General features: G+C 41.4%; 1 protein-coding gene across 2 annotated transcripts in view; it reads left to right on the forward strand.

Moving 5' to 3' along the window:
- The window catches only part of ell (elongation factor RNA polymerase II), a 35,038-nt gene extending 22,321 nt beyond the window's left edge, over nucleotides 1-12,717 (forward strand). For both annotated transcript variants that reach the window (XM_035652706.1, XM_035652707.1), the window contains 9 exons: nucleotides 1,136-1,299; nucleotides 2,452-2,702; nucleotides 2,918-3,042; nucleotides 5,968-6,049; nucleotides 7,783-8,410; nucleotides 8,818-8,884; nucleotides 9,428-9,599; nucleotides 9,738-9,782; nucleotides 9,878-12,717. In XM_035652706.1, the coding sequence (XP_035508599.1) occupies nucleotides 1,136-1,299; nucleotides 2,452-2,702; nucleotides 2,918-3,042; nucleotides 5,968-6,049; nucleotides 7,783-8,410; nucleotides 8,818-8,884; nucleotides 9,428-9,599; nucleotides 9,738-9,782; nucleotides 9,878-9,988 (1,645 nt within the window). In that variant the 3' untranslated portion in view covers nucleotides 9,989-12,717. The remainder of the gene's footprint in view (nucleotides 1-1,135; nucleotides 1,300-2,451; nucleotides 2,703-2,917; nucleotides 3,043-5,967; nucleotides 6,050-7,782; nucleotides 8,411-8,817; nucleotides 8,885-9,427; nucleotides 9,600-9,737; nucleotides 9,783-9,877) is intronic.
- Nucleotides 12,718-16,646: the final 3,929 nt, after the last annotated feature.

Below are 16,646 nucleotides of genomic sequence, written 5' to 3' on the forward strand. Positions count from 1 at the left end.
TACTGGTAGCTGGAGAGCTGCCAGTTTCACCTCCTGTGCACTGCCGAGGTGCCCTTGAGCAAGGCAACCTAACCCCGAAACCTGCTCATGAGGTGCTGGTAACACGGCAGCCCCATCACTCCACCATCCCTACCCTTTGCGTGTCCTTGTGTGCGTGTGCGTGTGCGTGTGTGTGGAAAAAAAGAGTGAAAAAAACAATTTCCCCCTAGGGGATCAATAAAGTATATCTTCTTCTTCTAATTATAAAACAAAATACGTTTTTGAAGAAGAATGAAGTTTTACAGTAACAGTCTAACTTAAAATGAAGTATGAGTAGTGTTCAAATACATTTTAGAGTTAATAATTTTGGAACTTGTTCCTGCTGCAAGTGTTGTCTGTCTCTGCAGTAGCAGTTCAATGACATAAGACCTTCTTATGATGTAGATCCATCTCTCTCTGTGCATGTAGCCATTAAACTAATCCTGCATGCCTTCTCCAGCCTAACGTATGCAAAAAATGTGTTTACTGATTCAAGTGAATAGGACCAGATGTCTGTGTTGAAGAGGAAGGAAGTAGAGAAACAGAATGGGGAACAACAAGAACCTTCTGCTTCTCTGACTGTCAAGTTTCTGACCCCATTATACTGAAAATATTTTTAACAAGTGGGTCAGGTGGAGTTCATCCACATCTCTGACTGGATCCTAATCAACCTCAAGCTCCAATCTAAAACCCAAATGACAGAGCTCAGCTTCCACTGACTGCGCCAGCACCATCTCATTTTCTGCCAAATCCTCATCAAAGTGGAGGGGAATCAAAGAGAGCCGGAAAGTCAGGAAAGAATGGGATTTGATGCGGCAATGAGTCGTACTGTGGGAACCCACAGTTGGATGGAAATTGAAAAAATAATAGTTGTGCCCTCAGGGTGTTTAATGGATCTCATCTGGGCAGGAATGCACAGTTAGGGGATGGGTTATTGCAAATAGTGAAAGAATTAGGGTTAATGCTGAGAATGAACTTGTAGTGGTGGATTTATGTTGAGTATTTTAAGGTACCATCCTCTAAAAAATAACATGATATTGGTTTGCTTCCTGTCTATTTCTCTCTCCCTCTCTATCCCTGTCTTCTTCTTCTCACCGTCTCGTCTTTGTTTTGGCAGTGAAGGGAGCATTCAGCTGGATTGTTTGGGTGGGATCCAGGACAAGATTACAGTATGTGCCACAGACGACTCCTACCAGAAGGCCAGGGAGAGCATGGCCCAGGTTGAGGAGGAGACTCGCAGTAGGAGTGCCATTGTCATCAAACCTGGTGGGAGATACGTAGGTGAGGCGACATGCAGACCACTCAACATGCATCATTTTCTCAGTCTTGCACTTGCAAAGACCCGTATTTAATAACTTAGCTTTTGGATGATGGGGAAATCGATATTTCCATAAAGGTGTTTGGAGTTAACAGGCATGAAGGGACTGGAAGAGTTTCTGTACCCTGCAAACATCCAATTGGCCCACGTGTTTGTGTAGCCCTTCTCTGCTGGTGAATGGGTTCACATTGCACCAGACAGGTTGTTTGGGTCTGGGGCTGAATGGCAGAGGTCCAGCGCACTGCCAGCATGCCTCATCTGTAACCAGGACTTTATTGAATTTGATGGTGGTTGCTTCCTCTGTGGCCAAGCATATAATGTGCCACATGCACACTGATCCTCTTTTCTCCCCGATCCCATGAATGTCATTTAAACACACAGAGGCAGAAATGTCCCCGGGCATAACACATCAACTTTCTGACCTCTTGTTTTGGTCTCCGACCTGAACTATAAAACACATCATGCTACAGCTGCAGTACAAAACCACAGCAGGTACTGCCTCATAACCTTAAAAGAAATAAATCCAGCCTATTCACTGTTCTGCAGTGAGTCAAAAAGTGTTTAGTCCAGTCTGAGTGCTGTGGAGCCGAAGAATGTTTCGGTCTTAGTAGGAGGCAAAACAGGATTCATCTGAATCACCTGAAACCAGGTCTCAGAGGGAGAAGATGATAATAGCTGATGTTTGTAATGGAAGGTGAGTTCGGGTGGACGTGGCAGCAGTAAAGATTAGTGCAAGACACATCTTTTATGAGTCATCTGCAAGTTCTCAGCCATTATCACTCACTGAGTTAAAGGCTGTTGACAGAAACAAATGTATTTTTCTTGCTAAGATTATAGTTATTTTCTGTATTTTAAGAATACAAGCAAGTGCTGGGTGCCAGCCAAAAAATCTATCTTTTTCTACCAGCACTTCTGTTTCAGCAGTAGACAAAATCCCTCCTGTAATTTAAATTCTCATCACAACTTAGAAATTAAAGTAAACTGTACAAGCTAATTGTTCTGTAGAAGATTTACGTGCAAAAACTAGTTGGTAAGATGAGTGAAATTGTTTACTGGGGTGACATTGACTATTCCTTGTCCAGCTAAACTCTTCCTTCACTTCTGTAACTCCTCAGGTAAGAAGGTCCAGATCCGGAAACCGGCACCTGGCCTGTCAGACATTGCCCCGTTACGGAGGACGTCTCGGCCCGTCATCATCTCTAGCAGTACGCTAAAGAAGGGCACACCTCAGCACAGGCCGCTCCGGGAGCGCCTCGTACACCTGTTGGCCCTCAAGCCTTACAAAAAGCCTGAGCTGATCCTGAGGTTGCAGAAAGATGGCCTCCTGCCATTAGACAAGGACTCCCTGGATAGCCACCTGCAACAGGTTATACACACACACACACACAACAAACACACACACACACACACACACACACACACACACACAACACACACAACACACACACACACACACACACACACTTAGTGCCTCAGTCAGTATTGTCACCTTAAGTCGCTCACAGTGAGGATATCCCTTCTGATCATCCTCAACTGCGGAGGCAAGTAGACTCACACATGCCTCTTTTTCTCGTTTCCTAGGTGGCGAACCTGAATGGGAAAGACAACGCCTTCACATTGAAGGACTTTTTGTATAAGGAAATTCAGAAGGACTGGCCGGGCTACACAGAAGGAGACCAGCAGATTCTCAAGAGAATCCTGTTTAGGTACACAGATTACTCACTCATTTAAAACCCATATGTCATCCTATTCTGATAGTGTTTCTCATCAGCCATACATTTAGAGCATGTATGTAAATGTAAATGTAGAGAACATGTTAGGTGGCGAATCTTCAGTGAAGTGCATGTAAATGTACATATGTTTTTAGATTTGTGTAATGTGCGTATTTTCAGTTCTATATTTCACGGACGATGTTGTGAGTCATTATTCAGTGGGGAGGTCATTTTGGATTGTTTGGTGAATTGGTCTTGTGTGATGTAGCATACTGGCAGCCTGAGGTCCCTTTAGCTTCTCAGCAACAAATATTGATGCTAAAGCAGTGGATTGCATTTATAAAGTAACAAATTTTTATATTTATATACTTTGATATATCTGATCTATTTTATACATGTAGACTTTTCTGAAGTTACAGACAAGGTGTTGTGTAGTACAGACTTATGACACTACGAACTGCACCTTGTTTGTTTGTGTCGACTGAGGCCATTATAGTTTATGAGATATGATTAGAATATATAGGACTTTATTGGATTGACTTCTGCGTGCTTGAAATTATGGATTGTGGGTGTGAAAAACTAAACCCACTTCTTGTATTTGTTAGAATGGCAGGTGTGTCTTGTGTGTCCCCAGAAAGATTTCTGTGTGCTCCACTGAATTTTGTCTAAGTGTTGTATTTGTTGACAGCATGAGCTGCTGGCCTTCTTCCCAGTGGAAAAATCTGGTTTCTCAGGATCTGGGACACTAAGGAAAAGCAAGCTCCCAGCTAGCTATATATAGACCAGGCAGCAATGCTTGGTCCTCGGCTTGTGTTTACGTAGTGGACTCAAGAACAGCTCCTATTCATGATAAGCTTAGTTTCACCTGTGGTGCAACTGTAGAGGCAGAAACGGTGTTAACACTGAGTGACCAGAATAATAGAAACACAGTTGATGATGATGTAATGCAGTGCAATGCAATAACACTGCAACCTTTACTGCCGTACATACCTGAAGTGGCTTTTGCTAAGACTGCTACTGGCATAGTTTTATAGTATGTTTTGTTTTGTGTTGTATTGGGCTTTTGAAGGGCAGTTCTGGTAGAAACCTAAAGCCCTTCTGGCAAATTTAAAAAACATTTCACAAATGTATTTATTTTGAATGTAAAGACATGCATATGCACACATACTTGCACTCTATTTGCGTGTGTCTCTCTTTTTTTTATTGTACTTTGAGCTCTGTTTGTGAGTTTAACAGCTGACTAATAAACACAGCCTCCCACCTAACATCTCCTCCCCCCCCCCTCCCCAGCTCCTCCAGAGTTTTGAGCTAATGCAGTCAGTCACGCAGGAGTAGCACAGCAACATGATTGGAACGCACATGATGCAACACTGTTCTAGCACATGCTGATCCGTGTGTGAGGTGGCACCGGTCCAAGGTTCAGCCATATCGGCCGGCCTGCTGTCTCACTCGTAGTCAGATACACAGGCAGGAGCTGTCTCCAACACACACACACACACACCCCCTGATTGAACTTGGGTGGGGCTTAATGTATCCAAATGCCCCCTTCTGATAATGTCATCAACGGTGGCAGCAGCATCTCTGCAATGTGAAAAGTGTCATTTTACATTTTAGATTATAATGTTGGTCACGCACTGTTTATCTTGGTTGGGTAGCTGTATATTAGCACAGCTTTTTTTGTTTTGACACTTGTGCTGTACAGATTAATCTGGTGCATAATGAGGTCAGAGTTTAGTGCATCATAATCAATCTGAGTCTCCGTTCACACCTGGCGCTAAGATGTGTTTTGGCTGACTTGATCACAAGTGGACAACTTTAAATACAGGTGGGAACACAGCGCAGTTACTGAAGCCTCTAATGGAGGTGGTCAGGGATAGAGTGGTGTGAAAACAGATGTGGTATGTTCCCGATCCCATTGACTAACCTTTGTAGACACCTTTGTAGTGTGCTTATGGAGAAACCCTCAATACAACATCCACACCTAGAATGAGCTGCAGTACCATATTCTTTCTCTCTCGCTTTCTCTCGGTCACAGCAGAGTGTCATGCCACTTTCTCACTTGTACTGAACTAGCTGCCAAATTGTTCTACCATTAAATAAACACGCAGCAATGTGAGATTATACTTGGTCTTCTGTACAGCAGAATTTATGTATTTAAAAAAACAACAAAGACTGTTAAACTGGTACAAAACTTGTGAACAGATTTAATTATTTAATGAAGTTTTGCCTTGTCCATTTTTCGAAATGAAGTGTGGTTTTGATAAAACGCTGCTCTGTCAAGTAGGTCCTCCTTTGCTCTGTTGTTGTAGCTTCCCACTCATCTTCACAAAGCAACTGTTGTAACTTGTTTTTACTGTCCTTACATATAGAATTAGCCTGTCACTAAAGAAATGGCAGCTGCGTATTTTCTAGTTTTGCTCGAAAGACATGTCTTTGAGTATTTTCCGGCTCTATGAGCATAACTCGCTGCAAATACATTTTGTAACAAATTCCGTGACGGCTTTAGCCTTTGGTGTATGTCCCGAAGTGTCTCGTCAAACAAGTAAGCTACACTTACACTGGCAAAACAATCAGATTTAGTTGAAGCCTTCAACGTTGACACATTGGCACCAATGGAAATGCTGTGGTCACCTTAACAGTAGTTAGATAGATAAAGTAATGTTCCTGTAGTGCTGTTATGCAGTTTACAGTTTAGATCGTGCAGAAATGATATTAAGCTTTCCTGTGTTGTGTATGTGTGTATGTGTGTGTGTGTATGTGTATGTGTGTGTGTATGTGTGTGTGTGTGTGTGTGTGCTTGTGATGTGGTGTGTGTGTGGTATGGGTGTTGTGTGTGTGTGTGTGTGTGTATGTGTGTGTATGTGTATGTGTATGTGTGTGTGTATGTGTGTGTGTATGTGTGTGTGTTCACCATCTTAGGAAACAGAGCCAGGCCCAGAACAGTTCTGCCCCTCCACTGGAGAGCCCGCCCAAAGAGCTGGCCGGCAGCTCCCCATCTCAGGTGAGCTTTCCAGTTGTACAGTAACTCCTCCTCCACTGCGGATAGTGATGATCATATATTCTTATATTTCAGATTTGTAAGAGGTTGACGTTACACATCACAGTATACCGATTTTTCAGATATTTTTTGGCCATGGGAATTCAACGGTGCAGTTATTTCTTAATTTTATTCATTTCTGGGCAGAATTAATTTTGAAACTCTCAAACTGCTTGATGTTAATTCAGTAGAGTGTAAATACACTCTGCATAGTTAATTTTTAACCAGAGCTTGTTTGCCTTCAGCCGTTTCAGCTGATCCAGTAGAATGATAGGGGAATTGAAACAAAACTGTGTATTGGATTTTTTTTCCACATTTCCACCAGTTTACCAAACACTACAGCCTGCTAACTGGGTTGTCTCTGCAGTCTGGTGGTTTCCCAGTGAGGCTTTCTAAATTATCTGGCTTCTTCCAAACCGATTTGTGTTTCCTCTCTAATTTTAGTGAATTGAAAAGTGCTTTTACAGTACACGTTTTCTGAACTGGTTCCAGTTGACCCATATTAACTTACTCAGTTATGAGCTCTTCAAGAACATTTGAACAACTATACATTGTTTGCTAGACTACTATTAAACCAAAATAGCCACCACGGAAAACTTTATTTAAGTGAAACTCTTCTTCATCCTGATTGCATAATTCATTTTATCATATTCCTTGTCCTGCTGCTCTCTTTTTAGGTCAGCCCAGACTCCTGAGTTTACCCATTGTTTACACTTCCATTAGGTAGAGGAAGGAGGAGCTGCTCTGTTATATTAATAGCTCCTTCCGCTCAGATTCCTCTCACCTCAGACACCTACTGTATGTTCCTTCCTTTCCGCTCCCTCCCTCAGTAAACACAGCGCACAAGCAAACAGTACCCCAGGCTCTTTTTTAGATTCACTGGTATTAAAAATGAGAGCACCACACCAGGTAAAGCTGTGTGTAAACTTCACATAGGTGAGGGGTGAATCAGGGAGAGCTGCAAGGCAAACAGGGTGAGACCATGTCCACACAAAGACGGATAAATCTGGAAATAACTTCCGTCCCTTCTAGCATTACATTTCTTGTCATTTTTTTCCAGTCAGGGTTTCCATTCACAGAATCAAAAGGTACAATCTCCATCCTTTGTTAGGGAGAAAAATAAAATTGCTCATTACTGCCATCATCTGAAGTGGGACTGCGGATCTCAGCCCAACTTCAGATTAAATTTGGCTTCCTGACAATAGCACCCCTTGTTTTTATATAGCAACAGACTAATTAGCATGGATGGAGGGCCAAAACCAAGAAGAAAATATTTTCAAAATTGTTCCTCGTTGGCTTTCGTTGTTGTTTCAGAACCCCAAAGTCCTCCTGTTGGGACAGCCAACACACAGTGACTGGGTCAGCCACTCCCAAAAACATTAGTGTGGGCTGGGTCAAACGGGGCTCGTCTGTAATGTAATCCCTGGTATTGTGAAAAGACAGCACAGTCATCATAGTCTCAGTGCTACTGAGAATACAGATCCTCTAATACTCTTTTCTTTGTACTCCTTCTTTCTTTGTGTTGCTTTCTCCATCTATGTGCATGTACTAGACACTCCCTTGTCCTCCACAGCTCAAACAATTTTTGTTTGCTCTGACCTGAACTGCAGTTTTCCTCTCACTTGTTCTGGGGTGAATTGAATTCATACTGAACCCTATCTTAGGTTCTGCTACTAAAACTGCTATTTTTCTGCCAGAAACGGCCCGCTGCTGACTTCATCGACCCCCTTGCCAACAAAAAGCCCAGGATATCGCACCTCGCCAGCAAGGCTGCAACAGCCCCAGTCAATGGCAAGCTCGGCTCCACCAACGGGAGAGGAGAGGCAGGTGGACCGCAGGCAGCAGTCGCGGTTTCTATGTCAGACGGCGGCATGACGTCCAGCTCCCAGCAGCTCCCTGTGCTGGACATCCCTCGTCCATTTGAAGCACTGTCGGATGTCAGCAACGACTCCAGCCACAACGGGAGAGACTGTGACTCTCAGGAAACAGCAGTGTCCGAGAGGCTCAGCCAACCGCCTTCGTTTCTCTCGGGCCCAACGATACTCCCTGCACCCAGCATTGGCACATCATCTCCTGGACACATGGTTCTGGAGGGGCCTCGGGACAAGAGTCCTTCATCCTGCAACAACAAGTCCAGGAAGAAGTCAAAAAAGCATAAAGACAAGGAGAAGAGCAAAGACAGGGAGAGAGTGAGAGAAAAGGCGCAAGAGAAGGAGAAAGAGAAGGAGAGGAAGAGTCGTGAGGAGCGTGTGCCTGAGCCTAACAGAGCCTGTGAGATGAGCCCAGCAAGCCTCAAAAGCAACAGTATTCCACACAAAAGCACAGGTGAGCACAACGCACGCACACATCTTTTTCTTCTCCTGTACAAAATGTTTTACTTACTTCAGTTTCACAGCTCTTGCAACAGATGAGAGTTTTCTGAATAAAAGTAGTGCTTCATATGTGGATGGACACCAGTTAGTCATCACTGTGAGTAGGTGCTGCATCATGTGACCAGTATGTGACTCACTGATTGAATGGAGACCCCTGCTGTTCAGCTTTATGCCTTCAATAAGCTCAAATACACACACATGAATCCAACTGGCAGATAACATCTTTAGAGGATTGCACATTTATGAGATGAATGATGTGATAACGAATTAGAAATAATGATCTCTTTGTGGTGTGTTTTACACAGAGACTCTGTGGAGTTAACTTAACTTATTAATGACATTTTCTAAATCTTGTTTCAGATCTGAATGGAATGTGCAACAGTACCAGTATTCCTTTGTCATCACCTGAGGTGGCAGACTATTTATTGTGAGTATTCAACAATTCTAAATCTCGATAGATTATACAGCTGTGCTGCTCGCTAAGAGTTTGAATTCTCCTAAAATTCATTGGAATAAATAAATAAATTGGAGACTGTTAGGCCTCCCTAGGGGGGAGCACGGAGAGAGAGAGAGAGAGACGTGTGAGGTGAAAGAGACGGGTGCATTAAAAACAACAGGTTTGTTATTGTAATTTGGCCCACTTATAGCAGCAATACTCCAGAACTTGCTTGAGAATCATCAGGTTTTAAGATTTGTTTTCAAAGTGATCCAGTGATGTTTGTCTGTACGTGCATGTGTACATTGCAAACAGGCACTGCTAGAAAACAGGGTTCAGCTTGTAACCCTCAGTAGCTCAATGGGCTTTGTGACCAGAGTTGTTAGGGAAGCACAGTCCACAGTGACTATGAAAACCTCTGGGATTCATTCATTTAATTGGTCTAATTACCATTATTCCTCTCACTTGAGTTACTCGTACTGTGACTTTCTCTCAATCTCTTTTCACGAAGATTTTCTCTTATTTCACTCTTAGGAAGTACACAGTGATCGGCTCTCCGGAGCAACGTCAGAGGTATAAAAACGATTTCAATGCTGAGTACAGTGAGTACCGGGGTTTGCATGCTCGGATAGAGGGCATCACCCGGCAGTTCACGGTGCTTGACAATGAGCTGAAACAGCTCCACCAAGGCACAGACAAGTACAAGGTAGGTTGCACACTAATCTGTTATTTTGTTAGAAAATATCTTGAGGAACTAATAATAAAATGTCCTATTTTATTTTACTGATTCATTTTACAGGACATCAGTTTTAATCACACCCATTTTTGTGTCTTCTCTTCATAGACAATCCACAATCAGATACTTCAAGAGTATCATAAAATAAAAAAGGTAAGTTTAAGTCCCACTACAACTGAGTTTGATGGCATAAAGTATCCAAGTAGATCATCAGATTGTGACTCTGTGCTTTCTCATATCCCTTGCAGACTAATCCAAACTATAGTCAAGAGAAGAACCGCTGTGAATATCTACACAACAAACTGGCACATATAAAGAGACTTATTGCCAAGTACGATCAACAGCAACTTTTAAAGTAGTTAGTAGACATTGTTTCCCTGTTATCTCTGGAAACCAAGCAGATAAAGGAAAACTCTGGATTCTGCTTGTGCTAAAATAAAACGTTCTCATGAAAGATGCCATGAAGGGAGGATTCCCCTCATTGGGGCCAAAGGCTCTAGTGAGGACTAAGCAGGACACACAATCTTCTTTCTCTTTACTTTTTTTTTCTTTTTTTTTTTCTTTTTCTTTTTGGAGGATGGGGTTGTGCCTGGTGTGGCCAGGTCCGTCTGTGTAGTTACAATGCATCCAGGAAAAAACGGTTCTGCGTGGCTTTGTTTTTCTCTACAGCCCACCCTGCTTATAGTGCACAGAGGTCTGAAAGAGTCAAACATGGAAACTTTCCCACTTTCTTGGGAGATATGCGAATAATCTTTTCTGTTTTTGAAACCGGAGAGAAAGGGGGCACTGAGATGAAAACTGCAGATTGTACGCCAAATGCAACTAATTTGTTTTTTGAGTAAAGAAAACTTAAGTGAATTTCCCCATATACTGAATCGAATGGTTGTGACGTTGAATTTATCTCTCGGTTTTTCTTTTATTTATTTTTTGACACTTAACTGGGAGGGGGGGGGGGGGGGGNNGCTGAGTCTGTTCTACACTCCTCAATATCAGTACTTAAAAGCTGTCTCTTATTTTCTGTCCTCGCATCTTGAATGTCAGCCAGTATTTTATTCAGAAGCTGCCTTGCCCATCTAATTGTCAAGCTGTTGGCGTTGATTTTTTTTTTTTTTTTTTTGAAGAGATGCAGATATTACTGTTGATTAAATCAAAACGATGCCTCTAAACGCACCTAGTCAGACGCAAGTTTGTGCGCTTGGCTTTTCTTTTCTAAAAATCATGTGCAGATGTCTTAACAGAGGGGACATGTGTGAAAGTTTCCAGTCACTCTTGAGCTGTAGATTTCTTTGAACACGGTCTCCTCACTCAGTCATGACGAGCTGCAGTGCTTGTTCATCGGTCACAGCAGTGGTCCTTAGTTTCATCATATCGTATCAATGAAAAACTAGATTTAGTTCTTAATTGGTTGTCTTTCCAGGTTAGGTCATGACGGCTTTTGTAGCAATAGAACGATTCAAGGTTATCTGAAGAGTTCATTTCCAGTTATACTCTTCATGCTTCAGAAGATCCTCTAATTGTAAGATGATGCAGACAGGGGATGTAGATCTGCAGGCTTTTTTTTTTTTCCCATCTTCAAAATGTTTTTAAAAATTAGGTAGTCACAGATCTGATATCTCCTAAGTTACCATCAATGTCACATTTTTAGTTATGTTAAAATAGTGTTTACAGTGTCTTTAAAAACAAATTTTTTGTTTTGTCTGCTCATCGACCCACATGAATAGTCCATTGAGACGACTGTTAAGATGAAGCCATCCTTGATCATCTTCCAGGTGTTGTCCTCTTGGAGAAGGAGGGCTCCCCTGTGACCAGTTTTTGCCTTTTTCAAATGTGATGTCAAATATTCACAGAGGTTGACCTGAAATCTATTTCCTGGATCAGCTCTCCCTTTCTGAGAAGCGTTGCGTCAAAGGCGGATCCACTAGACGGATCCGTAGACAATTCAGAAATGCTGTATCGGACACTTAACCCGATGAAGGAGCGAGTCGAGTTTAGTCAGCGAATGCATTTCTTATATCGATCTTTTTATGTGAATATGAAAAATCAGCACTTTTTCTCCTGATCTTGCTGTTACCTGGGGGTTTTGTCCAAACGACTTTTCTCTTTGTCCATCAGAGTGCATGCTTTATGAATGTGTTACAATGAACAGTCTTTGTATCTTTACTTGAAGAAAAAAAAAAACTGCCCACGGATATCAAAATCCAAGCAAAGGCCTAGTCCAACTGAATCGGTATGTAATCAATTCGACATGGCTCTGACCAGCATGTATACCAAAGTGCTTACCGAATGGGATGAAACGAAACGCTCTACCAAATGTTGGCAAAGGAACATGTCACAGTATTCTCGGTTTCCTGTTTTTATCATGTCTTTTGTCATAATTTATCATCCAGTGGAATCTTTCTCAGTGTTTTCTTGTGAGAAGTCAGAGGACGCTCCTTTGCTCCAGATGGGATTTTGCACGACTGGGCTCAAGTGTTTCAATGTAATGCCAGGTTTCAGATTATATCACTCAACTAATGCAAACACTACATCAAGGCCAATGCTCCGAGACTCATCACAGCGATGCTGCCAGGACTTGATGAGTTCTGGGTGAGGGAACATACAGTTTGTAAAGGTCTTTTTACCAGAATCAACACTTTGCATCGCCCAGTACTGCAACCTTTTAACAAGAAAGACACCTTTCACCATTCTTACTGTGGTATTTTGTTTTCTAGAAGCATTCTAACATGATTACTGTATTACACCTCTTATTACGGTCAAATCCATTGTGAATGAGCTCATCAGTAAACATGTTTTGATCCGATGGAGAGCAAACTGTTTGAAAGTAACGATATGCCAGCACAGGAGTACCGTTGTATGAGCTGATTGTGCCAAAATGACCTGTTGTATAGTGTTTTTTTTGTTTGTTTTTTTTTCTTTTCTCTTCAGTATATACATGCTGCTGTATAAGCAAAGAGGGCTTTGGAGAAGAGTCATGAAATGTTGGCGCTAAAACCCAAAGCACGCTTTTTGAAAACCATAAGGGACTGGGACTGAAATTGATCTTTGTTTCAATAAAATTCTTTAAAATCCTTATTTGTGAAATTCTGAACCAGTTGTCGCTGTCCATTATTGTGATGAGATTTAATTCTAGTATTAGTTTATGCACAGAAGATTAGATTTTAGTATTAATGCTGTATTCTAATGTTAAACATAATTATTGAAAACCTTTGTAATGTTATGGAGAATAATGATTGCGTGGATAGTGACGCTAACACTACATACATACAGTATTGGTGTTTGGTTGCTTTCTGATAGAGACACAATTACTCTTTTTATAGGACATTCTGGCTTTGACAAAAGTCAAAAGATGTAACTTTTTCCTTTGGAAAGTACATAGAGCATCTATTATTAGCTTCAAAAACAGGTTTTTGGAAGCACTAAGACATTAAGTCTGGATACACCATTCCATAAATCTATTATAAATGAGAAACTGGTGTATTTGATGGAGCTTTCTTTTTCATCTCATGTTTAATAGACATTTGTTTACAATTACTGCAGCCTGTAATGTAGAGGATGCCCTGCAGATGGCAGCAGTTTCCCACTGTTTCCAAATCCTCCACACAGTTCTAGCACACCTTGTTTTTGTTTTTGAAAAAAGCAACACATTTAATAGAAACATTTGGAAATCTCTGGTCTCCCCAGTTTGCATTGTTTCTCCTGAAAGCTGGACTGTTAGCGACACCCTCAGCAATGATGGAAGAGAGCTTAGTTAAACCTTTCCTTTTGTACTCAGGCTGTTTGTGCAGTCTGTAGTATTCTGTATGTGGTGCCTGTGTCTAATGGACATCCTCTTGAATGTGTGTCATTTACTGCCAAGTCTGTGCCTCGCACCGAAACGTGGATCCAAAAAAGGCCGTGGCATGGCATCGTGGGCAGAAGATGCTCCTGCAAGGCAACAGGGAGGACAGGGCTCGCTGTAATCTGACACACTGTGAAAGATCCCAGAAATCTACATAGCGACTGTGTTCCAGTTGGCTGGGCTGAGCTGTGCCTGAGCCTCGCTATGCTGCTACTGGCTCCCATCCCAAAGCTGGCCTCAGCGCTGCTCAGGGAGCTGGAGGGGGGCCCGGTCAGCGAGTTCACTGTGGCAGGCTGCCATCTCTCCCCCTCCTCAACATACAGCAGCATATACACTGGCATGTTTACACACACAGCAGAGAGCTCTCCTCCACCTCTGTGTTTCAGAGGTTTTTACTGGTCGGACAGGATTTCATTTGTCTGGGATTCCTGCACTGAAATGCAGAGAGGGGTCTACTTCTATTTAGATTCTCTGCTATCAGAGCGGGTCAGTGCTTTAATGTGAAAATGTAGGCCATGGTTGAAATAAAGGTCGCTCAATTATTTGGTGTAATCTGTGTGTGTGTGTGTGTGTGTGTGTGTGGACATAAGTGCATTTTATAATAGATTCCAGCTAAATGACTCCTTTTTCTATGTAACCTGCAAATCTTTACATCCAGCCACAGCAACAGCTACTACTGGCCTCATACATGTAGGTTGATATGCTGAGAGGAAAACATTTCTGACTCCTGGCACCTGCGTTGTGGTGAGCTTGGCAACCTGTGACGAGCAAAGACCAAAGTACAAGGACACACAATTGTGTCAAAATAACAGCCCTTATATAGTCACAATTTAAAAAATATGATCTGTAAAAGGACGAGCCAGTGGACTGTGAATGTGTGTAACACTGTAAATTATAAATATATAATCAATGTGAGGGTTATGGCACTTTATTTTAGACAAAGTGAACCAATACATTATGATATACATGATTTTATTTGTGAAAGAATGTAATAATAAAACTGACATTTGTTCTTTTTACTTTGCTGTCTGTAGCCTCCTCTGAGTTTTATTCATTTTGTACTCATGGTGCAGAGAAATGAGCACAGCAACAGTGGTCGTGCAGCGCTGAAAGCACAAGGCAATAACCAGGATGATAAACATTTGAGTTTTTCATCCTGATTACCTCTTGTTCATTCTGCAGTGTCTCGTCCTCTGCTAGGGATCCTGTATCTTTGTGTGACAGCGGGTGCTTAAGCTTCATGTTATGACCCTCAGTGTCACTTTCAACAGGAGGAGGATTGTTTCCCCTTGCTGCGGATGTTGACACCACATCAGTGTCTGATTATAAATCAGAAACACACAAAGGTCTACTTTTTGTACTTACAAAGTGCAGATACTGTAGGAAGTCAGGGGGTGTCTGTGCATGCCATACAGTTAAGTAAAATTGGTATGAATTTTTATTACACGGTTGATGTTGACTTTTTAGCTATAATGTGACAGCCATATTGAGGCTGCACATGACTAAACCATCTTCTAAACAATACTAGCTCTGTTGTAGATCGCCACACTGGATCAGCCAACTTCTCTGTGAATGAGCCGAAGACATTATTCTGTAGTGTCACATATCAACTCATTCATGCCTTTAAAGTCCTGCTCTGTCAATAAAAATGCAATCCAGTAACAAATTCAGCATTTTACCATGGCTGCTCTCATTACTTTGAAAAGTACAGCATGTTTAGATAGACCTACTTGTGTTTTGGTGCATACATTTGTATCCAACACAACACGTGTGGTAATACATGTGTGCATATGTATATTTGTGTGTAAATATCTGTGTGCATGCATCAAAGAACAGCTACATGTCTGTGTTACAGTGTTAATCGGTGTGAATGCTGATTCAGCATTCAGTGCTTTGTTCTCTTCTTTCATCTTCACTCATTTCCACCATGTGAACATGCTTGTGATTAATGCATCTTATCTTTCAGCGTTTCCAGTGCGGTGCCGTTCAGCCCCCCCCCCCTTTTTCTCATGCGGTATATTTCTGTTCTCTTTGTATTTTATGTTCCAAAGAAATGCAGCTCATGTGTCTGGTATGACACAAAGCGTTTCTTCTTTCAACATACAAAGGCAATTCATTTCAACAGCTTTGGCAACGCGTCAATTCACCTTCCAGCAACGCATTTAAGCTCTCAGCTTCCTTAGTTAATGCAGTCTAGTCTCCAACTTTGCCAGTTTTACATTTCAGCTACATCCTCTTTTTTTTTCCAGCAATGCAGTGCAATGCATTTGAGCTTTCAGATCTTTCAAGCAATTCATCTCAGCTGTTGGCAGTCATGCATTTTCTACAGAAAGTGCATTTTCTAGTGTAAGTAGACGAGTTCGCTCTTTATTGCTCTGTCTTCCTCTGACAGCAAATAACAGAAGCAACAGCAAGAAAATTAGTTTTTTATTAAAGTCCTAATTCATATCTGAAACTGGACCACCAGGAGTAAACCCTCTCTGGCACTGTTCGGCTCATACACTGTACCTTTATCCCAGCTGACATTTGTACTCATCACATACAAGTGTAATCAATATTAATAAGCATTCTATATAGATGTGCCAGTTCTAGGACCCAGGTGTTGGCACACACTGCTGTCACGGTTACATCTTCTATGGAAGAGAGACAGAGAGAAATTGAAAGTTGTTGTGTTCTGGAGAATTACTGAACATAAAATGAACAATTAAATCCTTTCTACAGATGTTTAGGAAGCAGGGAAACAGGAAAACAACACTCGTTTCCAGATGTGCTTCATGTTTCTGATTATGTGTGTTGGTCATTTGCCTACTTTGCAATATACTGCAGCTATTTCAACAGACACTAATGATTTCTACAATTAATATCATATAAGGGTAAGAACAATTTAATACGCTATATATCTTAAATAAAAATGTATGTTTCCAAAAATGTGGTTACGTTAATAATACCGAATCAATATATAAAGTTAAAGTTTGATAAATATTAAATCTAATATTAATTACAGTTAAATTTGTATTAAGTAACTAAATCAAAATATAACTAATATTTATATATATTTATATATATCTATCTATATATATATATAGAGACAGACAGATATATATATATAGAGAGAGACAGACAGTATAGAGATAAAGTTAGATAGTTATATATAGTTAGATAGATAGATAGATAGATAG

This window comes from Morone saxatilis, unplaced genomic scaffold (assembly GCF_004916995.1).
Source record: "Morone saxatilis isolate NCDOM2014 unplaced genomic scaffold, NCSU_SB_2.0 Contig12, whole genome shotgun sequence".
In the NCBI taxonomy this organism is placed as follows: Eukaryota; Metazoa; Chordata; class Actinopteri; family Moronidae; genus Morone; species Morone saxatilis.